This window comes from Periplaneta americana, chromosome 11, assembly GCF_040183065.1.
Source record: "Periplaneta americana isolate PAMFEO1 chromosome 11, P.americana_PAMFEO1_priV1, whole genome shotgun sequence".
NCBI lineage: Eukaryota > Metazoa > Arthropoda > Insecta > Blattodea > Blattidae > Periplaneta > Periplaneta americana.
In genome coordinates, this window is record NC_091127.1 from 178,779,223 (window position 1) to 178,806,317 (window position 27,095).

Below are 27,095 nucleotides of genomic sequence, written 5' to 3' on the forward strand. Positions count from 1 at the left end.
GCAGTCTCCGAAACATGTCTGACTTTTACTAATTTTTAATAATTATATTATATTTATTAGTGTTCATATAACTGTAATATATAATTTTTTATGTTTCTTACCTACTGGTATATTAAAACTTCTTCCTTTTAGAAGTTCATCCACGTGTAACAGGTAATTGCAAAAATAATATAACTTGACATGCTTTCTTAAGAGCTCTAACATTACCTAAATTCTCTATAATTTGAGTATCTGAATGAAAATTGGCCTGATTTGGTGTACGTTTTTTTATAAACATTACAGGAAAATACAAAAGTCAATCAGCCATGAATTCATGCAGCATGAGGAAAAAAAAAACAAACAGACCACCTAGAATATTCATTACTATGGGCTACAGTTGAGATGAGAATGTGTTTTTCTGCAAGTTACATGACTTTAAAGTTGACATTACTCTCCTGTCTCAATACTCTCTCCTATAAGGATAAGCAATGCACGTCAAAATGTGAGGACAGTTTAGCACAGTATAGTGACTGATCACACAACTGCCCACGTACTATCTCTCTGTATCGCAATTCACACAGACATTCTTGCATACACATTCACTCATAGTTTTCTGCCCAAGGACAAATCTTTCACTGCAAACCAGCATTCTCCTATCTTTCCTTTTTTTTGCCTTCCTCTTATATACCTAAGTAGATTGAAACTGCGTATATAAAGTATATTGATAATGAAAATTACAAAGTTTTAGGACTTAATATAGTAATTCAAACTAATATACACATACCATCACAAGGTTGACGAGCGAGACTGCATTCAGTGTAATATGCCACCAATACATAAGTCCTCCAATGTTCACTACAATCATTGTAATAGTTATAATCACCACAATGGATGAAAATATATCCAGACCCATCAACAGGAATGTTACTACAAAAATAGCTGCTAACGAAATTCCAAGACTGAATAAAGTGTCTGGCCATGTTGTTAAGTACTGCTCATAGAAAACATAGAAGATGCTGCAACAGAAATGTAAACGAGTTGTTACAACACTAAATCAAGAGCACAAATATAACAATGGCTAAGAAGTGATATATCTGTGAATCTGCAGGTGAACCAGGAAAATGTTTTAAAAATTAATTTCTCTCAAAATAGACAAATTTGTTACATATGTTTCTGCTCTGCAAGGTCTTCTACTCGAGACAAAATATTAGTTAACTGTCCAATTTTGTGAACGTAATAATAACGTAGTTATTCTAAATAATAATGTAGTTAAACTAAATGACCATTTTTGTAGATATGAGGTATCACTTCTTAGCCATCGATTATGTGGAAGTATTGTTTGACAATTGTGTGTTCGATGCACTGATTCTTTGAATTCCTACAATGTAGTTATAGGCAAATGTAACTACAAATCAGCCACAGTTTTTTTACATAAATGAAAACGTAGATTCCAAACTGGCCTAAGTCAAAATAACAAGTTATGTGGGGGGGGGGGGGCAAAAAATTTTATTTCATTAGGTAATTGAATTTATTTTGATACTTCTCGAAAATATTTAGAGTTACCCAGGTTGTTATATCGATTTAATGAACTTTGTGTTTTTAAATGGATCTAAGTCAAGACAAGATTGGCAAGTAAACTGTTAAATAACATTAAAGAAAAAAAATCACAAGTATAATTTCCTTTTTGTACATTAACTTTAGGTGCAAGAAGTGGTAAATATTTTAATAATAAAACAAAGCAATACACTGTCATATTAAGTTTTAAAAATGTGAACTGGAAATGTAGTTGGTCACTAATTAAATCTTAAGTTTCGTAATATTTTAATATGACTTAACAATATTAAAGTACACTAATCTTACGAACACAGAATTACTTTTGTTGCATCCTAATAAATGAATACCTCCCCCCCCCCAGAATAAGGGGTATATTATGGTACTTCGTTTCCCTTATTCCGGTGGGGGGGGGGGGGGGAGGTATTCAAATAATATTAACCATATCCTGCAATTTAATTTACAGTTCAAAGCAATAGTGAAAAGACATCATTATCACCTTCAATAATTTTCGAAGCATTCTCATGTTGTAGTTATAATGCATCAATTTAAAAATTTCCTATTTCTAATATAATTATTTGGGGAACCTCTGAAATGTTCTTGTAGCCATTGCTGAAGATAAGCTTCTTGCAATATTTCTCCTGCCATAATGTATCTCCCGATACTTAAGTTTCGAAATATAGACAATGATCGAATCTGAGACTGCACATCCCTTGTAGTTTGCCTGCTATTCCCCCTCCCCCCCTCTTCTTTCTGGTCTACTATGACTGATTTATACAACACCTATACAAAGCATTCATTCTCTTCCATCTGACTTGAGTGATTGATGAGAATGTTTAGTACAGACAGTAACAATTAGGCCATTAAACTTTGACTGCAATACGAACACTCATTTCCAGGTTCCCCCATCCCCTTTCCCCACCAGGAGAGAGAAACTTTATCAAGTAATTATCCTATTCAGACACTAATTTGTAACTGTAGATTTCATTACATATAGTGTGTTAGTTGGGAGGCCAGAGAGAAAGAGACTTTTGGGGAGGCCGAGATATAGATGGGAGGATAACATTAAAATGGATTTGAGGAGGTGGGATATTATAATAGACTGAATTAATCTTGCTCAGGATAGGGACCGATGGCAGGCTTATGTGAGGGTGGCAATGAACCTCCGGGTTCCCCTCCGGGTTCCTTAAAAGCCATAAGTAAGTAAGATTTCATTAAAACAAAAATATTTTACATCATTATTTGTCAAATTACTGGGACTGCAACTATATGTTTCTTTATGCAGCTGAACTATTTCTCGCATACTTCCAGAGACTTTTACACCAGTCAAACTCATTTTTTTTCTCTTACGTCCTCTTTTAGACTATAAAACAGTATCAGTGTATTCTTCAATATTAATATTACTCATATTTTACAGACATGTGCGTCCTAGCCAATAGTGCAAGTGACACTAGTTTAGAACATAGTCTACACTGTGGGTAACACAAGCGTGCCAACTTAAGTCAGTTTGGAAGTAATGAACAGAATACTGAGGATAGTTTAGAATATACCTTATTGCATATAATGATTTATAGCATTATAGAGTATATGTTTATGTTTATATCCCTTTGCTAGAAAGTGAAATAATAATTCTGAAGTTATCTTCTGTTACAGGTAAAATCTTTTTATAGCTCTTGAACTAATAGGCTTATTACTATTATTACTTCTTTTTCTGAGGATTATTTTTTAATTTATGTAATAATGTGCAACTGGAGAAAAGTTTGATTTCCCTGCATCCTGTATCATTACTGGCAGTGAAGATTTTCAACACACATTTGTTTTCTTAAAAAAAAAAAAAAAAAAAAAAAAAGTAGTAGTGTCATGTCTTAGGCGTTTATTATGTCCTGATATATTAATGGGTTATAAACGTTTTTATCTTAATAGAATTACAATACCGTGCAATTACATATATTGATAATAAGTATCCAAAACATCAACATGGAAAGAAAAACTGAAAATGTTAAAAATGTCTGTAATGTCTGAACAAAAAGTAATATATTCCACTACACATAAAAACGAATTGACAACAAAACATCGTAACACATTGTAGAAATTAAGCCTTTACAGATGTGGATATTGTTAATGAGCGTCTTCTAGCTTTATGTGACATTTTATTTCCTAAATTTTCAAATTCAAAACAGAGTACAGGTGAAATAAAACAAATCAACCGTTCGTATTGATATGATTTTGCAGAAGAGTAACAGAGTCAAAATACCAATGCTGCTAATATGGAAGTGTTAGTTCTATTGTTTTATGTGAAATAATAATAATAATAATAATAATAATAATAATAATAATAATAATAATAGGCCATACAATTTAATAATTAAAAATGCACGCATTTTATTAAGTTTCAATACTATGAAATGCATTGCAACTCTTGGCAAATTACTATTTCTCACTTTTGCCTTTCCTCCAATTTCTAGAGAATAGCAATGTTTAGAGATTTTTATCATCTGTAATTGTATACTGTTCTATCGTATTTTAGAACAATAAACACAATAATAATGTTCAATTTTCATTAGGCTATCGTACTAATATTTTCCTTATTCTATTTACTTTTAGTTTCATAGATACAAAGGTAATAAAAAAGCTGGTTACATCACAGCTTTTTATACTGAAATGGTTATGTATTAGATTCGAAACTTAAATAAAAAGTGCGTGGTATGATCTCAATTAAACTGAAATTTGATTCTGATGAATTCTCATGTTTCATTGAAGTTCCATCAAAATCTGTTCTATGAAAAAGTTAAGAATGAGGCCAAGCAAACAATGTACCAGTAAGCTTCTCCTTCAATGCAGTAATGTACATTGAAAAATCAATCTATCCAAAAAAAAACATAATAAAAGTCATATAAGTACACCAACCTACAATGCATTACTCTTGTCGAATTTACATAAAATTCCTTACTTATGGCTTTTAAGAAACCCGGAGGTTCATTATCGCCCTTACATAAGCCCACCATTGGTCCCTATCCTGAGCAAGATTAATCCAGTCTCTACCATCATAACCCACTTCCCTCAAATCCATTTCAATATTATCCTCCCATCTACGTCTCGGTCTCCCCAAAGATCTTTTTCCTGTCCTCCCAACTAACACTCTATATGCATTTCTGGATTCGCCCATACGTGCTACATGCCGTACCCATCTCAAACGTCTGGATTTAATGTTCCTAATTATGTCAGGTGAAAAATAAAATGCGTGTAGTTCTGCATTGTGTAACTTTCTCCATTCTCTTGTAACTTCATTCCTCTTAGATAAAGTCCCTAAACTTTAAAATAACTCAGGAAGTATCAATGATTTGCTGGCTTAACATATTCAATTATGGAATTAAAAAAGCTACGACTTTACAATTATCATGCTTACCTGTATGGAAAAACTTCAATAGTACCATTGTAGCCCAATTTCTCCAGGTGTGAATTTATTGCATTTTCAATATTAACAGAAATCTCTCTTGCTGATCTCAGTGATTCGTAGTAATCTTTCGATGATTTCAAGATTGTATGGTATGTCATGAAGTAGTTTGCTCCAACATGAGCAAGACTCTGATTATCAACTTTGTATCTAACACCCTGAAAAAATAATTTACAATATGATAATGTAAACACATCAGACTAATACAGAGTGAACACAAAGTCTCAATCCATTTTTAAGTAAACTTTGGAATTTCTTTATTGTTTCAGACTAATCTATTAGTATGCTGAGTATTGAAGAATGGATGGCTATTGCTGGTGCTCGATCGCGTGTTTTAACATATGCAGAGGTGCAACAGGAGTTTACACGTGAATTTCGAAAACTGGCACCAACACAAGCAGATATCCGACTACTCATCAATAAATTTTGGAGGACAGAAAATGTTATCGATAAGCTATATTCTGGTAGACCTTCTATGCCCAAGCAGACTGAAGAACGTAGTCTAGAAGCCATCGAGATGAGCCCTCAAGCATCGACGACATTCAGGTGTTGCACAAACTAGACGAAGATTATGTAGCTCGTAGGCAGTGTGTTATGATTTAATTGAGGCCAGGGCCAAAAGTACATGTACGACTTGGGTTCACAAAAACCAATGTTTATGGTCCTTTCATGTTTGCAGAAGCTACCATTACAGGTAACATTTACCTGGAAATATGGGAATAATTTTTTGAGTCATAGCTACAGCAGGATCACACTGTTGACACCGTTATCTTTCAGTAAAATGGAGCACCCATCATTTTGAGTTAGTTGGGAGAACACACCTCAACCAACGCTTTCCTACTAATAAGTAGGCAGAGGTTCAAGATAAGTATGGCCATGGCCATCACGTTCGCCTGATTTCACGTCCTTAGACTTTTTTTGGGTTATAAAGTCAGGAGTGTACAAAATCAAAGTAAGAAATCTACAGGACCTGAAGAATCGAATTCCAGAAGCATCTGCAGTGAAATCTGGTGACATGCTTATGAATGAATGTCTTTAGGGCCCTCATTCAAATGTTGGGCACAATGCTGTGAAGTGGATAGTGGTCATGTTAAATTATGATGAATTACATATTGTGGCACCCGTCTGGAACATTCTGGTTGCGCGCATCTAGCAAGAAGGAAGGCGTGGGAAAATGGAAACTCGAGCTTCGGTAGGAGCTATAGTGCGGTAACAAGCAAGGAGAGAACTTCAGTGATGGTGCAGAGCGGGGAGAGCAAAGGAAGCATCTCAATGCGGATCTCTCTTGAAGATTCTGTAAGCCACGCGAATCGGATATTCCAGTAGTTAGGGTTTAATAAATAAAAGCGAGAAGCAGTCTTGAGTCAGTTAGTCTTCAGTCAGCCTTCAAGTCTTGTCTTGGACAGTGGCGATGTATCCGGAGGATCTGAGTTCGACGTGCAGTGAACTTGAGTGAGTCCGTAACTGTGGCAGTGGCCAGGCGAGGGCGACACATCCGGAGGATCTGAGTTCGATGTGCAGTGAACTTGAGTGAGTCTGTAACTGTGGCAGTGGCCAAGCGAGGGCGACGCATCCGGAGGATCTGAGTTCGATGTGTAGTGAACTTGAACAGTGAGCTAGAAGAACTAGCCTAGGCAAGCAAATTGTGAACTGAGAACTGACAGTTTTGTTCTGCACTTAGTGCTTTGTGAACATTAATTGAAATTAGGAGTACATTGTTGTTCTTCTCAATAATATACGTGTATTGTCATTGTCGTCTGAGTGCAATAACGACTATTGTGTTGCTGTGGAATACCCATTGTTGTAGGGTGAATTATTAAGAATAAAAGTCACATTGTTGTCGGGTGTGTGTTGGTACAATATCTACACACCATAACAATAGTCCTATATACAGTTCATAACCGAATAATCATTATTTCATTACAATGGATCAAGACTATGTCCACTCTGTCTATCTTAAAATTAGAACTGGTAAATTCTACATCTGGGTGTGTTTTAATACAGTGAAACACTTACCTGTCCATAAGCAGCATGTCCTGCCTTAGCACACGATTCATCTGGATTATCTTGTAAAAAGTATGGGATATATTTATCAAAATCAACGGGAATTGGACGTTTAGTTTTGTTATTAACATGTATATCACATTGTAGACAACCATGATCTGAAACAAAGAAAAGGCATTTAGAAAATATGAAGTTTTAGCATAAATGATGAAAGAATGTGTTAAAAGAATTATTGAAACAATAATAGAATGTGGAATAGAACACAGGCAATAAATATTATACAAATTCACATGTGGTTATTTTTCACAAAAAGAGGAGGGAAAGATGCAATCATTGTAAGACCTTAACCATACTGCACATACTGTCATATTATGATGCTCATGAACTTAGGTTCTTCTAAGTAGATTTTATTTATTCATTAAAGACATCAGCTCAAAGAATTTGAGTGATCACAAGGGTCCTGAATACAATAAACATCTACAGTATAATGTGATTTGAAATATTAAAAGAAAAATGAAAGTTAATTGTTCAAGGCAAATAAGCTGATATTTTACCTACAGGAAGGGAAATGGCATGAGGAGGAAAAGTCTACACAATGTTTACTTCATATTGAATTCTAAAAATTCCCGAGCATTAATAGTAATATAAATATAATGCGATAAAAAACTTTAACTTTCTAGTAACCACACGCAACTCTGTGAACAGATCCATGTTTATTGAATACAAAATAGATCCAAATATTATTTTCAATCTTAACCACTCAATTTGAAGAACTGCTTCAGACTAGAATTGAACATATCATAATCACAAAATTTTAAAATCAACATCAATTACTGAGGTACTAAAATTATATTCACAGTGATGTACTATTATCGTTTTAAGAGAGCATATCTTCATTATTACTTTTGTTTTTCTTGTTGCCAGTATTTTCATTTCCAAAAACACTGCCTTCTAAGTTCATAACAACTCTTTTCCCAAATTGTTAGTTGTATCTAAACACACTTTTTCCACGAAATCAGACTTCTGGAGTTCCTCCACATCAGTGGTCGTCAGCACTCGCTGAAATGTGCAATGGGTACGTGGTGCCGTCCTGTGTGCACCGTCGTGCAACAGGAAGAGATAGAGAGTATACCCGCTAGCAGCTACGAGAGCACTATAGTGCACTGCATTTTCTGCGGGTAAGAGAGGCTAGCCCCAGCGTGCTCTGTGCTGACAACCAATGCTCCACATCATGCACACATTGCTCTCAGTCTTGCACTGTTACTGTCTCATTTCTTAGTAGGTTTAAATTTAAAAATTATTCCTAATTCTTTTTTCTTTAATATTTCAAATCACATTATACTGTAGATGTTTATTGTATTCAGGACCCTTGTGATAAATGCAGCATGGAACAACATTAGCAGTGAGTCTATTGTGAATGGTTTCAAAAAGTGTTGTGTTTCCAATAACATGGATGGCAGTGAAGGTGACATTTTGTGGGAGGATGGTCAATCTGCAGACAGTTCCAGTTCAGAAGAGGAAGAATGGGAGTGAAACAGAAGTGTATGGGACTAAAAACTTAAAACTTGGAGATAAAGGTGCAGTTTATTAATTTTCTTTCATTCTATAACATTTTTTATGTGTACATTGTTCATATATTGTCATATTTTTATTTTCCTAAAAAGGAACATCTGAAAACTTGGGGTCATATTATATTTGGGCCAATACGGTATATGGCCGTATCTTATATAAAGGACTCTATTCTCTAATTTTTTAATAACTGAGAACATAACACAAGAATTGTAATCTTCTAATTACTAACTCTTTGCTATTGTGTCACGTTTAAGCTCTTTCTCAGGAAATAAAATTCCACTGCCCTTATTTTGGTTTTTATCTGCTTGTCTGCCATCTAACACAGTATTTTGTGTAACACTATTGAATATAATTTTGTTTTACTTCCTTGCTTATGCTCTTATTTTAAAAAATTCTATGCATGGTTTCTGTTGAGTATTTTGCCAATGCTTAAACTCATAGGGTGCTATTCATAGACATTTCGCAGCACGTGCTACGAGCGTACTAAGCTAGTCCCGGATATACACTGGTTAGTAGTACAGAATTCAAATCATATCCTATCGCTAACACTGGTTTATGAATACGAAAAACGCTGATCATCCACCGGAAGCCCGCACTAAAAATGTCTATGAATACGGCCCATATTGTTTATTCTTCATGTTGAAGCAGTGGTTGACATTTCATAACTCACAAGTCAACCCTTTAACACACAAGTAGGGTGTAGGGGTAAGGTATGATTTCCCTCCCCTTAGCCATCACTTTTTCATTCAATGTTAAGCAATTTGAATATTCTCTCTCCTACCGTCCCCTTAGCTGTGTATTGCTGGCTGAATTTTATATGATGTAATCTTTGCCGATCACTGTGTTGAAGTTACAGCATTAATCATCTGTTTTCATATCAAACGGTGATTATAGTAAGAATTCCATCCAAAATTATCATTATCTCTTGAGAGAGAGATTTTGGAGAATCATTTACCTAAAATTATGAAGATTTGTCATAGATTTCGGTATTTGATTATGCTCCCTAAGAAAATTGACTTGATACTGAACATGAACAAAATGCGATATATACTTCAAAATAAAAAATAAATAAATACACAGGCTAATGACCACGACAAGCAGACAAAATTGCTTCTGATTAGTATCAAGAATACTGAAAACAAGTATTTGGGTCAAAATTGCGAAATAATTAACATACAGCTGGATATCTAAGCAACCAAATTTTCCATCTTAATAGTACCTAGGTACTTGTAAAATATGTTATAGAATGATTGCATATATATTGAAATATTATTACATACGCTGATGTGGACAGAAGGAATTATTCTGTTTAAAATACTGGCAGCACCCAGCACCGGGAGCAGACCAATCATAGTAATCATCTATCCACGATGCTGCTGCTCTGGCAATGTATGTTCTGAAAATAAATAATTTTCAAAGATTAAAAATACACAAGAATACAAAGATATTAAAAATGTAAAAGTGCTCCTATATTCAACAATGTTGCAAACCATTTTTAACATATGATTAAAATTTACAGATCAGAAATAATACTTTATTTAATGATGCTTTCAATAGCAATTATTGTTATTTAATGTTGAAATTCAATGAGGCCAACATATTTTGCCTGGAGTCCTCTATGAGACAGTGTTCGTCTGTGCTATAAATCTATAACATGGGCCTGCTGGTTTTACTTGCTTCCTAGAGGAAGCCCTGCTAAGGTTTTTATGTAGGGTTACCTTACATCCTCTTTTGCCCAACATGTTCTCATTTTTGCCTAGAGAAAATCCGTCTGGCCAGGTTTTATGAAAAGGTACGATTGTCCGGGTTTTCATTTTAAAAGATATGGACAAGTTTAAATCTTTTTAGAACTACATAATGACCATTAAAAAGTTCAAACAAGTCGACAAATGAAGGGAACTTATTTCCATTTGATATATTCTACAGCAGTGGTGACCAAGTCAGCTGCTCTTACAAAGTACTGTGTGCACTCACGAGCAGCAAAAAGAGCAACATTGGCATTGCAAGCATTGGGATGATCTGATCTCTCATACTGCTACTGTTTGTATACAGCAAAGAGCACTCTTGCACAAAGAGCCCGAATTGGTCACCACTGTTCTACATCTGCCACGAACTGAACTTAGAAAGAAATATTTAATTATTATGAAAAAACACATACTGAAGATCATATCATACCACAAGGACAAATGGACATAATAAAACCACAAGATATTTTTAATATACCAAAACCAAATCACACAAAATAAAAATGCTTACTTTTTAGGATTTTTTGAAGCCAAATACACTTGAGTACTTAGAGAATCAAGGTTACAGAACTGCCCTCCACATATCACGTTTTGTACTTCAGAATCTGTGTAGTTCAGGCCATCTTTAACAACAAAATACATGGGGGGCCCAATTGATAAATAGCGGCTCATATTCTGAAACAAAAATTTATACACAGATTAATAAAAAAAAACTCTCACTTGAAATGGTTTTACTTTTTTGTGTAATACTTTCGATTTTAATTATATTTTACTCCCCAGTATTATGTGTAAAATTAAAGGATTGACAAACTTTGCTGCATAATTAGGTTGAATTTTTTTAATCAACAATAGCATAAACACAAGAAATGAAAACTAGAATGTGTTCTTTGTTCATTCCACACACATACACACTACTAATCATCATATAAATGTTTCTCTTTGTGGCTAGCCAATAGTAACATTATCACACGGCAGTACAGTAAACTCTGCTTAAAATTCATTTTAAAATAATGTGTCCCAAATCAAATAAATAGCTTATCGAGGAAAAAAGTTGTCAAACTTGAACTAAATTTAATGATCACATTTCAATAAACTTTTACCAATTCAAACAATATAAAAGATACCGGTAATTATTTATTATAATTGTCATTTGTTACGGAGATAATTAATAATATATAGTCCCTCTTGTCTGTACTGTAATTACCTGAAAATATTTGAGAACATAAGAGTCTTCAGACATGGAGAGTTCTTGGTCTAGCCCAACTTCAAGTTTGGGAATTACAGCTATGCTTGTGCACAACCAGCCAAAAAATATCACCATCACTGCAGCTCGAACTGTTTTTTTCATCAGTAAAGGAACATACAAGACCTTGAATAGCTTATAAAGAATTCCTTCAGAATTTGGATCTATTTCAGCTTTAGGACCTTGCAAGAAACAACATAAATCCAACCTATTACCCTGTAACAAGTACAAAAATGTAAATAATAACAAGATAGCTTCACAGATGTTAACATTTTAAAACATACTGCAATCTAAAGGGTCAATGTCCTTTCAGTGTGTCAGATGTGTTATGTTCTTTGAAGCAGTGAAAATATTAGATTTTAAAATGTTTCTAAATATTGCACAAACCTTCAGAAGGATTTAAGAAATCACTATAACAACTACAATTTTATGATTTTTCTTTGAGAAAAGGTGATGAATTTATTTTATTGGGTTATTTTATGACGCTTTACCAACATCTAGGTTATTTAGCGTCTGAATGAAATGAAGGTGATAATGCCGGTGAAATGAGTCTGGGGTCCAGCATCGAAAGTTACCCAGCATTTGCTCGTATTGGGTAGAGGGAAAACCCCGGAAAAAACCTCAACCAGGTAACTTGCCCCGACTGGGATTCGAACCCGGGCCACCTGGTTTCGCGGCCAGACACGCTGACCATTACTCCACAGGTGTGGACAAGGTGATGAATGATGAACCTGAAGATAATGAAAACATTTGTGTTTATCTACACTTTATACAGATTTATTTAAAAACATAAAAATATGTCTTTGCTTTTAACTCAGGTTGAGTAATATTACTTATTTATTTTTGTCAGAAAAATTATTTTACGATTTGGGGCCTGTTCCACAATGTTTACAATTATTCTTGCAAATTGTAAACTGTGAACTTTACAAATAAAGTCAAATGTTTACAAATGAAATTTTGCATACTTTACAATGAAGGGGTAAAATTACAAATTTATAAATTATGCTTGTAAAGCTAGTATATTTTCTAAATATTGTCCTTATATGAAGTCAGAGTGCAACAAGTTACGTATAAACTAAATAAATACATGTTTATTCATTTCATGAGTCACATGAGTCATTTCACATCATTAAGAGTTAAATTAGAACAATTATTGTGATGATGTATAGCAGCAGGTATAGTGTTTTAGATGAAGATATTGAATGTAATCAAAGACGACGTAATATTTTCCAGCCAAGAACTAACAATACATTCAATCATTATATGTATATAATGAAAGATTTTAATAGAGTCAAGATGCAATGGAGGCACTGTTACAAGATCATATCCAACATCAAACTGGGAAAAGTAAATCCTAACCTCGAAACAACTAATTTGCCTTGCTTTTCATTGCATGGGTACTGGGTGTCAGTTCTATGCAATAGCAAGCATCTAGAGTGTTTCTAAAGGCTCGTCTCCACTATTAAACATTTAACAACAACATGTTAAATATAACTATTGAATTTAACATGTATATGGACATATCAAGTCTCAATTGATTTAACATGTTAAATGAGTATGTTGAAGTTAACACTTTCAACATGTTGGCGTGTTTTCCAGCAGCAATGGAAAACATGTCAAGTCAATTCATTTGCTCATGCAGCGTCGGTACACTTCACCAAGTTCGTATAGTTTCCATAGCAACAACTAACTTCCGATTTCGTACGCGTATCTTGATCATTTTTATACTATCACTGGTCCTTCGTGTTGGCTGTAAGTTGTTCAAAGTAATGAAATGGACGAAAGAAAATACTTTAGAATAAAATTATTGCACTGATGGAAAGGCCTTGTTTGTGGGATGTGTCTGCAAAAGAGTACAGAGACAAAACAAAGAAGGCCGACTGTTTTAGAGATCTGGAATTATTATTTAATTGTTCTTGAGAATACAATAGAGAGTTTTCGCACTCTCGTCATACGCTAGATTAATGCTATGTTGACGTCAATAATGATCGTATTTAGTGATTATGTTAACGTTCGTAAAACTTTGGAAAGAATAATTATACGATATTACCCACTCCTAACATCTATCATGTCCTAGGTCCTATGATAGTCAATCAATCGCGCTGTAATTTTTTTTTAATTGAGATGAAATGGCTGCTCTTAAATTGTGTCTTTCTTTGATGTAACAGGAAGTATTTTTTGCAGCATTATATTAAAATCGTGTTCTGACATTCTCAGCAAGTTTTTGAATCCAAATCGATCTTCAACTTTAAGCTCGCTTAGAATGTTTTCTGCATAGTGCCTTTTACTAAGATATTGCCACACCCACATTCTCATTTTCTTCCTTTTCAAGGCCGTGTAACAAGCAATAGAGGCAATTACAAAAGTCAAATCATCATCTAAGTCCATTGTCCAAGGTTTAAAAATAAGACACTATCTACATTAAAATCTCACAGACTGTTTATGGTGGACTATGCAAAGAAAGTAAAGTTTAACATGCTTAACAGTGTGGATAAAGTGTTAAATGAAATTAGCATTAACATGTTCAATCAACATGTTGGGATGTTAATGGTAAACAATTTAACATTTAACATGTTGTTGTTAAATGTTTAATAGTGGAGATGAGCCTCATGCCTTCAGAGTGCAGACATCTATTTCCCCCCTTATCTCTGTCAAGACTGCAATTTTATTCTCATTAGTAACCTTGAAAGGAGCCCTGCTGAACGATTATGAATCTCTTGAATTTACTGCTTTTTATATTGTCATTTAAATTGTAAACCCATGAATGCATTGGTATAACCAACCGATCACATCACAAAACTCCTGCATTGCCAATATAGAGAAATCTCGACTTTTAAACGTTTCTTGATATGATTTTATATTTTCTATTACTTAAATATGGCTTTAATCTATTTTAGTATGAAATATGTACATATCCATAATAATGGTAAAAATAAGGCAACTTTAGCTCTGCTCCTTAGCGATTTTTCATAAACTGTTGTTTGTGACATTGGGTAGTACATAATCCTGTTTGTAATTTTTTTTTAGTTGATTTGTATAGCATGTCAAATTTTACAAATTAATTAAGACTGCATTGTATAAAAGAGATTACAACATTGCTATTTTTACTTATGATTTGTAAATTGTTCATTTAACATTGTGAAATATACCTTTAACAGAAGGTAAATTTTTCAAATGCTGGGGTGAGAACTTCTCATTTCTCTTTTCACACACATAGCAAAACAACAAGTTATAATAAATTTACGAAATAAAATACAGCGTCTAAACTCAGTTTCATAGACCTAATACTAAGTTTTACAGGAAGTTCTTCACTCTGATATTTAAATGGTCGTTAGCAATTAAATGTTATAGCTTTCCAACATTTCACAACAATCATTCTGTAACATATGCTGAATAATTTAAAACTTAAAACAAGTGCAACGAAGAAATAATTTTGATTACTTTATACTTACCGCTTGTCTTATAGTATCAAGAGCTAACAAACTGACGAAACATGTAATCTGCAGTAAAAAGTCTATCAAGAGAGCCATTCCCGCATATAAAGCAAATGCACGAACTGCTGGCATGTCAGACAGAGCACCTGGAGAGCAAAATATTAATATATTACAAACATCATCAAAATACTCATTTCAATATGCATCAGAACACTGAAGTCAATACTACTTAGAACAGTGGTGTAGCGTCAATGTAAGCTAAAAAGCTTAGCTTCCCCAGTTAATAATAATTTCATAATAAACTTGCAGTTTATGGAGAAAATTATTTATTAATTTTAATAGAATTTATATTTACGCGTTAAATATTGCGATGCGGCAGCCCAGGATGATTTGTGATGCAGCAGTAAACAAGAAGCCTGCACACACCAGCTTCCAAGCAGACCGGTTTCTTCTGTGTAATCCACCCCGCAGATTTTCCATCCCTTTATAACTAAGCTACCCTAGTTGCAAGGCTCGCAAAGAAGCTAGCTTTAACATTTAAAATAAGTAGTTTCCGAGTTATCCCCTTTCGTCAGTTGTGTTCAGTTGAAGTGTTAGTGTGCATTGTGGCTGATATAATAAATAATGAGCGAAATAACAGTTCCTGACACTAATTTACTTGAATTTTTTAGGACAATTGTATTATCAAAACTGACTTACGAACAAAAGTGTGATTTAAAAAACAAATGACCGACTCCCTTGCTGTCAATGAAGGACACAACCAAAATACAGACGCATACTTACGTAATGATACTAATATTGTGATTTCTCTAAGTATGACAGGGAGTGAGCTAATGTTATACGTATACGTGTCTATTTGTTAAGAGATATGTGTAAACCGTGAAATCATATTTTATTACGTCTCATTTGAGGTCATGCCTTATTGGTGTTACTTACGAGGTTCCAACCAATCTTCGACTGCTGACTTGAAATTGACTACTACTTATTTTAAGACTGTATTTTTGTAATACGTTTTCTCATATTGCATGAAAAACAACTTGAGTTAGCTTCCCCTGCTCAAAATTTCATGCTACGCCACTGACTTAGAAGAAAAGTTGTAGAAGTGGCTTCATTATTTGTAAAAATATCTGAATTTGCAAATATTAGTATGGTTTTAAATGAAGAAAGCTTTAATTACAATTATTAAATTATTATGCATCCAAGGGCCGAGTTAAGCCACTGGTACTCGCTAGAGATTAGAGGAGAACCAAAAGTGAGATATTTAATAGTAATTTGCCAAGTAGTCGAACTAACACTTATTACTGGTATTTTTAGGCTGAAATGCGGACTCTGTTACTCTTCTGCAAAAACACATCAATGTGAACAGTTTGATTTGTTGTTTTATTTCACTTTAATCTGCTTTTAATTTGAAATTTAGAAAATAAAGTGTCACATACAGCTAGAAGGCACTCCTTAACAATCTCCACATCTGTAAATGACTTAATTTATGCTACGTGTTACAATGCTTTTGTTATCAATTCGTTTTTATGTAGGGTGGAATATATTGCTATTTGTTCAGATATTATAGACATTTGAAACATTTTCAGTTTTTCTACACCTGACAGGGAATGTTTTGGATATTTGTTATCAAATTTGTAATGTTTATTAAGATAATGTTTATAACCCATTACTTCATCAAGACATAATAAATACGAGACATGACACTACAGTTTAAAAAAATAAAATAAAATATAATTATGTTGTTGAACATCTCACTGGCAGTAATGATGCAGGGTAATCAAAGTTTTCTCCAGTTGGACATTAGTATAGGGATTAAAAATATTTCTCAGAATAGTAATATTAGTTCAGGAGTTGCATAATGAGTACCACTGGTGTAAGCTAATAGGAACAAATTAATAAAAATAGGAATTTCAGCAAACTCTGAAGATTTTTATAGATAATCCTTTAAAATTCTTTAACTCAGAAGACATGCTGGTGCAAGAGGAGTAGATAGCAGAAAGTACACAGAATGATAAGATCCAATGAGGGGCAGTGCACATTTTTATACTTCATCATTCATTATGAGTCTATGTTCCTTCCATTATTTCTTGACTGTTTCAATTTTTCCCCTTTCTTTTTCACCAATCTTCTCATATCACACGAATTTTAACAATGCTTTAAAATAGTTATTTTATGCTATCCTTGCATTATAAACAGGTTGTTACTACATCGAATATCGTTCATAATCGACTAATTATGGCACGCGTGTCCATAAAAACAATGACGTATTTGCTATATGACATAATACTGGAACGCTTGGATTGGGATGCATGCACCTCATCTATCTTCTACGTGCCGTGTAACAAGAAATGAAATGCAGGACAGAAGGTAACGTACCATTTCCAATCTTTAACAATTTTGTATCACTTTTGTAATATCACATAAAACAGTTCTGTGGTTCAGAGAAACTATATTAACAAAATAAAGGAACATTTGTAACATAACCTGCAAGGTCATCCATTACTCTTTAATCAATGCCAAGGCTAGGCGCAATTGATCGATACGAACATATGAAGACAATTTGTCCCAAATTGAATTTCTTTCATAATTTCTTTCCTACAATTTATAATGCTAAGATGCCATAAAGTCTTGTATCCAACTCGTGGATAATCTTATTACAACACTCGTGAAAATTGTCGCATGAATGATACTCATGCCATAATCATCAAGATTATCCACTTGTTGCATAAATAACTATTATTAATGTTATATCTCCTGGCCTAGTTGCCTCATAAATGGTGCCTTCTTCGTATCACTTGCAAGCTTCAGATCTGTCTTCGGACAGGTGACTAAAAACAATTAATTATACTCACAGTCAGACTTTTTGGTATTCCATCATATACGAGAACTTGACAACTCCAACATATTTACACTTTCAGGATAAATTAGTACGACCTGAAGGGTCACCTACTTTGTTCAGCCTATTATGTCTGGCTATGTATATGTTTAGTATATACAGTCACGAAACTTGAGTTGTGAGGGTGCTAGGAACAATAGACTTTGCCGGCACTATTTTGTATTGTGTGTAATGAGGCGATATTAGCGATCCTAGTGGTTAGCAACTATCTATGGATGCATATTTACTACGTATTGAGCTTCGTGACTGTATATACTAGACTGTGGTATTATCACTATACTGAATTCTTGTTATAAAACTCTTGTGAAAAACATTACCTAAAAAGAAGCAACAGGACTCAGACAAGCTTGTTAGAAGCATTGATGGTCCAACTTGTGCCACCACACGGCCTATATGTTCCACATGGCTTTCATTAGGTCGGCGAGGTTCCCTCTGGTGTGTTTGCACGAGAATGAAGATGTTATCTACTCCCACAGCAAGCACCAGAAATGGAATTACCTAAAAATCAGGTCAATTTCAGTGATAAAAATATACTTAAAAGGTTAGACCTCATTTACTTTTGACAAATCTAATAGAGTACATACTACCTAAGATTATACTTCTTGAAAGGAAAAAGGAAATATAGGGCTAACCAAAGAACTTAATATAATAATAATAATAATAATAATAATAATAATAATAATAATAATAATAATAATAATAATAATAGTAGTAGTAGTAGTAGTAGTAATAGTAGTAGTAATTATAATAATAATAATAATAATAATAATAATAATAATAATAATAATAACAACAACAACAGCAGCAACAACAGTTGAAATGGTGGAGTTTTACCACGTTCCACACCATTGTACCAAATCATGCATGTGATGAGGATGATGTACGCACTAGAAATTAGTTTGCTATTCCTTTCGAGAAGTTGGTCATTACTAATAATTTAGACAGAAATGAAGTACGGTATGTGAAAATCATGATACGTTCAGAATGCAGATATGTTCTACCATAAATCCATTCCCATAAAATTGAGGGGCTGGGTGCAAGAAGGGCATTTTAGAGGATGTGCCCTTTTTGAGTAAAACGCTTTATTGTGTTCTCTGATCTGTTATGCATATGATCACCAAGTTTGTAGTTCAATACTGTGATCACAGAGGTCAGGAGTACCCAAAATGTTGTTGTTGTTTTCTAATGCCAGGCTTTTGACAATAAAGTCATTTGACCTCTTGCACTCCAATATTTTTCAAAGATATTATCATGGTCAGCCAATAAATCACAGATTTTGAGGTGTTCCGAATCCATTTCTTGGTTTGAATTTTCAACATCAATTTTCTCAGAACTTGCATTTGAGAGAAGTGTCTTTCTTGCACCCAACCCCTCAATTAATACTACTGTTTAAAGTAGGTGGGCTTCCATTAGCCCATACTGTTGCATTACATGCAACTAGAACCTGTGTCACAAATTAGTCTATATCATATCACATGAAAATAATGTCGAAACTTGTCTAGTTCTTTAGTAACCCTACGAAGATACTTCTCCTGTACGTGTCTAAGCATATAAACATGTACTGAACATAAACAATGTACAGAAACACTTGCCACTGTGGAGATTGGCATCAGTGTTATAGCACAGCTGACTCTAAACAAGTCGCAGCATTAAGACAACAAATCTCGTTATGTAAGACTGCGTAATATATTCCATAATAATACTGTATCAAGTGTTTATACACCTCTACATGGTTCTTGTGTGGAAAAATATGATATTGCATTTCTTTTCAGAATCTGTCTTCATAGCACAGATCACAGACGTAGTAAGTAATTTCCACATTAACAGATTATACCAAACATACATGGAGAGTTCGCGTGCTTCGCTAAGACAATGAATCACATCACATATCATGGTGGCATAATACATTTTATATTTCTCCTCGAAGTTTGACACAGTCTTCAAATCGCAATCTTCTGCATCCTTTTGCTTCAAAGATAATAATGGAGAGCAAAAAGTTCGCTCTTTCGAAGTAAAAGAAAACTATCCATGTGGGGAAAATATGGCATTGGGACCGTGATTTCTCAACGACTGATGCAATAAAACGATGGAACTGGGGAAAAAATAACATTTATATGGAACTATTTCCGGGACCAAAAAAAGGACGAAAAAGGCGGGAAAAGACGATAACAAGAATGATGCATCGAGGTTCCACTGTAAATACATGTGGGGAAACAATGTATTTGCAGTGGGAGAGTAGAAAATTTACTAGAAATAGTCGCAGGCTTCAACTATAATTGTCCCTGGAGTATGCAGTTGCACCAAGCAAGTGTTGAAATCTACTGGTAAGAAGGAAAGCTCCGCCACTGTGTCACATGTTTCCTTGAAGGCGTGTCTTGAGACTTGCGAGAAAATATTAGATTAAAAAGCCACACTTGTGAAAGGCACAGGATTCTCTGCTACACTGAGACAATAACAATGATCCTGTTCACATCCTCCTGCCATCGCTCATCTCAGACACTCACTTGACCTCACACTATTCACAAGATGGGGGGAGACAGGACCAGGAATATTTCTGAAAGTGGCAGTAGTGTTGAGATGGAAAATCGTATTTTTTAATTCATACAAACGTACGTGAACATCCACTCAAGAAGAAAAACATGCTTTAAAAATATACATGCATCTATCTTACAAGACTACAATTTTTTATTTTGACTATTACACTCTTACTACGTCATGCTACTATTGACCAATAAAACGGTACGAAAGGACGTATTTCAACCAATCATGGCTGCTTATCGCACAATTTTATCGCGTCCCTAGCATTTGTTTAATTTTATCGCGTCCCTAGCATTTGTTTCTTTGTTTGCCAACATTTGAAACTGCGGTGGTCTGGACGTCAAAAAAAAATATATATAAAATTACAAATCACTCCAGTCGATGCACAGCAGTTTCAAACATGACTCGCATTGGCATTCAAGAACAAGAATTAATAAAAATCACTGATCACACCTATGCATCTTCTGAAATCCGATTTACAAATAAATGAAGAGCACCATTCGGAAATCCTGAATAAGTTGAATACACCATGTAGGCCTAAATCAACGAGTTCCACTTCTATTACGCACACGTCCAATATAACATCAATTGAACCACCAACCACATTCAAATTTGAAAATTGTACATTCAATAATTATTCCTTTTAAAATTATTCATTCGGAAATTCTGAATAAGTTGAATACACCATGTAGGCCTAAATCAACGAGTTCCACTTCTATTACGCACATGTCCAATATAACATCAATTGAACCACCAACCACATTCAAATCTGAAAATTGTACATTCAATAATTATCCCTTTTAAAATTATTCATGTTTATTTTTTATGTCATCATCGTTAATTAAAACTTTTCTAACACTTGTGTATATTAGTTAAGTTATGTTATAGCTTCTGCTCTGAGAGGATAAAAAGAACTTCTGCTATATGATATTATGGATAGTCACGTATCAGAGATTGTTTAATATTAAGATTTATTGAATAGTAATCATTACAGTGTCTGTATAAAGACACTACTGCCATCTAGCATGCATCTAGCGTAATATTTGTAATGTTGAGACGGTACAATAATACATTTGAAGACAGTTGTATTTTCGTAAGTCAATTAATATTTTATTGTATTGGAGTACTTCGTTACTTCTAATCTTTATATACTTTCTTCTAATCGTGTAATAGTCAATTAAATCCCACTCGAGTTTTGATTTTCTCTAGATAAATCAAAACGTCTAGTGAGATTACTGTTGATAAATAACTTACCTCAAGAATAATGAGGGTGGCAGGAACACCAATGAATCCGAACAAGCCAACAGAACAGACAACAGAAGCAAGTACTATGAACACACCTCCTAGCCCAAGAGTTACTTTGCTGTCGATCTGAAAAAGAAATTGACACAATATTGAACAAAGCGGTATATTTACTGAATACATTAATCTGCCGAACAGTTGAGACAACACGAAATAACTCTAATACATTCCCCATACAGCAATTACATGTAAACAACAGTAAATAATACGAGTTATATATTTTTATAATGTGTTTAAATTTATTTTCGCGTACCAGCAAATTTAGTATAGAAGATATGGTGGGTTATAACTTCAACTCTACTCTGTAGTAATCACATTATGTTAATGGGATAAAGTTCAAAAGGGGTATAACAATGTGACAATAATGTAGTGATGAAGTGTAAAACAATGTTACGATTGCTGGGGTCTATAAACACATCATATTGGCACATGTGTTTTGGAAGGTTCAAAATCTATCTTGCCGACATCCAGAAAATCTAGTAAGAAAAGACAAGAAGGGAATCAGCATACAGTGAAATAATTTTTGTGCTACACTCAGGACCAGATCGAATGGCGGCTTCTACAAGAAGTGAACAGAAAACAGTGATATCACCTCTTATCGCTTTAACCAATAGTGTCATTTTAGTATTAGATGTGTGCTGAGCAGGAACGTGTTCCTAATATAATAATATTGTAGTACATATTAGTGAAATTATCAATGTGTAATGGAGTCACCTAAGGGTTGCCGATAAGTTTTGCACAGGCAGGCAAGAGTATAGTATATTTAAAGTATACCAATACTTTACAAATGAGATGTAGCAGGTAGAAAAGCAGGATTGGAGTAGAAGTAATAATGTTGTCACACCTCAAGAGAAGACTTGACCATCTGCTGGGTGGATGCATGTCTTAAGGATATGTGGCAACAGTCTAACCATCATCCAAGCTGGTCCCAAGTCTAGCAAGCATGGGCATCCAATATTATAACTAATAGGAATACCTTTCGAGAGAAGACAACGAAAACTGGCACTAAAATGTTACTTGAAAATTTCGTAGCGTCAAATGAGTGAGTGTCCCAGTTCAAAACTATCATAGTACAGTATTAAAAGAAACATACTGGGGAAAATCAACCTTCTTAATGTATTCAGCAGGATGCTGGTTACATAAAAGTCCATTGCAGCCTTTTGTTAAGAGTTTTTTTTATAACAAGTGAGGAGTACTACAATTGGTGTTCATTCCAGATGGCTGGTTCCAATTACCAGAGTTGAGGCTTGGTCATTATTACACTGCATAGTTCTTCATGCTAGGGAAAGCAATGCCAATATCAAAGCATTAGACGTACGGCTAGAGAACTACCAACTTTGAAAGAAGGGTATGATCTGCAGACATTTACAAGGTGTACAAAATGGGCTTATTCTACAATAAAATTGCCTTCCAAACGTAATGACTGCACTGAGGTGTATATCCTACTATGGAAGAGTCTACTAAATGGCCAGCTGTGTTACTGTGTATATCAACAGTAACAGCAGCAGAATACAAATCAATGAAACCATATTTTAGAAGCACAATCAGTCATGTTTCAGAAACATACAAATCTATCAGGTACCTAGTATGCAAACTCAAGAGTATGGATCACTATAAAAAAAATTACTACGTTTTTAAGAATATGTGGTAGAACGAAAGAGAAAAATTCTGTTGTTCATGGACAATGTGTCATCCATGGAAAGCATTTTCTCGCAAAGTAAACAAATGTCCTGAAACCTTTAAATCTCTGGTTAAATAATTCCTTCAAACAGTACCAGAGGAAATTATGTGTATAAAAAGTTTAACTGATGGACTCTGCAAAGAACGTAAATTTGAAAAATCTATGATCTAAATGCAACCCACTTTACAGTAATGAACTGGTGACATTAAACCGTCCACAGTGATGAACCATTCCTGTAAGTGCAGCTACAGACATGAAGTGAGCATCAATTATGACCTGAAGAAGGCTTTTCTAGCTAATGGATGTGTTTAGGCTTCCAAAGTCAGTATTATAAGGGGAGAAAAAAGTTATAGAGCGATCTCTCAACTTATAGGACTTTTAGCATTGACGACTTGTGTGAAGAACAAGATGGAACTAGTAACAATGAAGGAGAATACATCTGCTGAGCTTACACAGCTACGTGTATAACCTCAATAAGAGGGACAAAATAGTGTTCTGAAAGTGAAAAGGACGCTACTTTCTTTGACATGCAAAGCTACAAGGATATATACATACATTAGGAACGATATTTCACAGGGAGGTAGGGGAAGAAGAGTGAAAATTACAATTTATATTGCAATATTACTTTCTTTATTATATTTTTATGGGGTTAAATGTTTAATATTGTTTTAGTGTTTTTGTATGTTTTCCAACAACTATTATTTTCAGATTAGGCGTTTGGGTATTCCACCATGTCCTGGAACTCGGCATTTCCTTTATTATTATTATTATTATTATTATTATTATTATTATTATTATTATTATTATTATTATTATTATTATAATTTTTATTCGAGAGGCCAGTCTTCTTCAGATAAGTGTTCTGCAAGTGAGATGAATATTATATATATATTATTTTAATGTACCGAAGTACATAATTCATCGCCTGAATGAAAGAACTAGGTAACTTGATTTTTCATATTGTGTGACATCGCCTATTTACTTATTTATTGCACTAAGGAATATGTCTCGTTTTCTTTTACCTATTTGTTATATTGGAAAATAGATGTTGCTGGTATCGTTCGATCAATTACCTAGATCCAGGATTACATTTTGTGCGATTTTTGCTATGCTATAAAAGAGGTAACTAAAAAACGCAAATTTCTTGTTACCTAGTTCTTGCATTCAGGCGACGATATGATATTTCCATTTTTCTCCGTTCCATTACTCTTTCATCGTAGAACATAATATAGACGTGTAAAATGTATTTGTTCTCACAATAGGGTTAAACTAATAAGTCTGTAAATTCTGTGGGCAGCACATGGATTTTATATTTTATTGTAATCGTAAGAATTTTGGTATTGTGTTCATGTCGAGGCATCTGAAAGGAAAGTTAGTGAGCATCCCCCCCCCCTCCCCCCAAAGTATCTGTTCACATTGTCTAATATTAATATGAGTTTCTTCCTCATACATGCTAATAGGCTTTCATAGTGATGTGATCAGAATTATGCTTTTGAGTATTTCATCGTGACCTGGAACTTGACACAGTGGAATACCCAAAAGGCTAACAATTCATATAACTATTATTTTTTCTTCCTAATCCAGAAACAACAGAATTTATATATATAAACATTGATATTAATTAAAAATACAGCTTGCTTTCAATTTTTGGCATTTTTTTTTTTTTGCTAATGGCAGATACACATTTTATTTATAACCATGTGAAAAATCACTCAAATATAATCTTTTCTTACCAACAAGCGACTGCAAGTTCGAATTTGTCCCAATGCTATGGCAATATATGCGAACATAATGGCATAGCTCACTCCAATAGTTTTAACATCAGAGTAAGATTCACGGGCAAGCTCATCTTCAATGGACCGTTCTGATGTGAAGGAAACTTCAATATTGAGTGGAAGATGTTTTGTATAATTCTGCATAAACTCGATGAACCTTAAATAAAAAAAGAAAACACACATTTAAAAATCTAGTGCAAAGAAAAAGAATTTCCTTGCATTTTTTACTATTCTCCATCAGTGACTGAAGGTTTAATTGATCCACAGCTCGTGTTCTTTAAAGAAGACGCATGGTTCCACCTGACTGGTTGTGTAAACAATCAAAACACTCGCTGTTGGTGCTCTGAAAATCCACACCTTGTGCAAGAAATCCCTCTTCATGATAGGAAAGCTGGAGTTAATTTTTACGAGTGAAACACGCTTTGTCTACTCTTCATTGTTCTTAAATTGAGGATTTTAATTATTGTGAGGTTAAATATCGTATATATCGGTAGAACAAATAAAATCAAAAACATTACAGAGATCAACTTAATTGTGTCAATTAGAATGTGTCTTCCTGATACAATGCCTGTTTAGCTGAGACTGAGTTACTGCGGAACAACTACCATCACAGGGTAAGGACAATGCTTGCTGACATCCTAAGACAACAAGGATTACAAGTCCATGAAAAAGTGCATTGTATCTCGGAAGATGATTCAACAAGACGAGCAAATATTGTTGTCATTGATAGAAAAAAGAACATAGGAACAATAGTAGACCTGACTATCAGGTTTGAAAGAGATGCACAACAGCCAAAGTTACTGATGATGATCAATCATCTATGAACCTTGCATTCCTTATTTTAGCAAGCAGTATAACATCATGGCTAATCGTTGGTCAGTACACGGACTTCTTTTTGGAGTTCGTGGTACCATCTCCAAATACACCTATAAACTTTTAAAATTAAAGGGATTCACATTTTACAATGTTGAGAAAATCCTTAGAGAAATTCTAAAGGACTCGATTCAAATTTTGCAATTTCATTTCTATTTCAAGTAATATGATTCACTTTTATTTTCTTTTCAAATTTATTGTATGTATTTTCATTGTTTCATTGTAAACTATTATATATGTATTTGTTTTCTGGATCCTTGTGGTCACCCTTATTGAAGGGCTGATGGTTTTATTTTATAAATCCGATGTGTAAACAAGAATTATCCGTATTTCACAGTAAAATAACCAAATCAGTTTAAAGTCTCGTAAATGTAAGAAAATACAAATGTTTAATATTTATGAAACCTACACAATTTTAAGGAACATAAATTTGACGAAAGGGCTAAATGTAAGATCCTAAAATTTGTGCATACAACTCAATGCCACTGTGCCATTATTCATTACTTATAAATAAAATAATATTATCCAGATGTCCACAGAATTTGGAAAGCATAATTTTACTAACTATCCCCGTAAGTTATGAAAATCTGAAAGAGAGTGTACCTATGTAATTTTTTATTCTTCTATCTTTCTGATAATGAGTTACTTACTTCTCCTCCCATTGTTTAGCTGGTTCCAATTTGGTCTTATTGTGATAGTTATTAACAAGAAACGTAAGAATAACAGCAGTTGCTTTCTCATATTTTGGTTCTCCTTCTAAGGACTCTCCAGCATCCAAGAATCCTCCTAGAGCAATGGCTGGATCTACAGGGCCTCCATATTCAGCCAAGCACTCAGGATCATAATAATTTCTGAAAATGGAAAAACAATAAAGTCAACAACGATGATCAATGATCATTATCATAAATTACGAATGGGCAGGAATAGCAGACAGATTGATTTAGTCTTTTATTTTGACAGGAGGAATGATAGAATCATACTGTGAACCAGTAGCAGCTCTACAGATAGTGAAAATGTAACATGGCATTCTCTAAAGACATGAAAATAA

The 27,095-nt window shown here is 34.0% G+C and overlaps 1 protein-coding gene across 4 annotated transcripts in view; it reads right to left on the reverse strand.

Annotated features, from left to right (window-relative positions):
- The window catches only part of Npc1a (Niemann-Pick type C-1a), a 150,100-nt gene that overhangs the window by 32,218 nt on the left and 90,787 nt on the right, over positions 1-27,095 (reverse strand). For all 4 annotated transcript variants that reach the window (XM_069840564.1, XM_069840562.1, XM_069840561.1 and 1 more), the window contains 11 exons: positions 26,698-26,898; positions 25,133-25,331; positions 21,671-21,787; positions 18,196-18,376; positions 15,001-15,128; positions 11,510-11,764; positions 10,817-10,980; positions 9,841-9,956; positions 7,001-7,146; positions 4,937-5,142; positions 764-995 (listed from right to left, as the gene is read on the reverse strand). In XM_069840564.1, the coding sequence (XP_069696665.1) occupies positions 764-995; positions 4,937-5,142; positions 7,001-7,146; positions 9,841-9,956; positions 10,817-10,980; positions 11,510-11,764; positions 15,001-15,128; positions 18,196-18,376; positions 21,671-21,787; positions 25,133-25,331; positions 26,698-26,898 (1,945 nt within the window). The remainder of the gene's footprint in view (positions 1-763; positions 996-4,936; positions 5,143-7,000; positions 7,147-9,840; positions 9,957-10,816; positions 10,981-11,509; positions 11,765-15,000; positions 15,129-18,195; positions 18,377-21,670; positions 21,788-25,132; positions 25,332-26,697; positions 26,899-27,095) is intronic.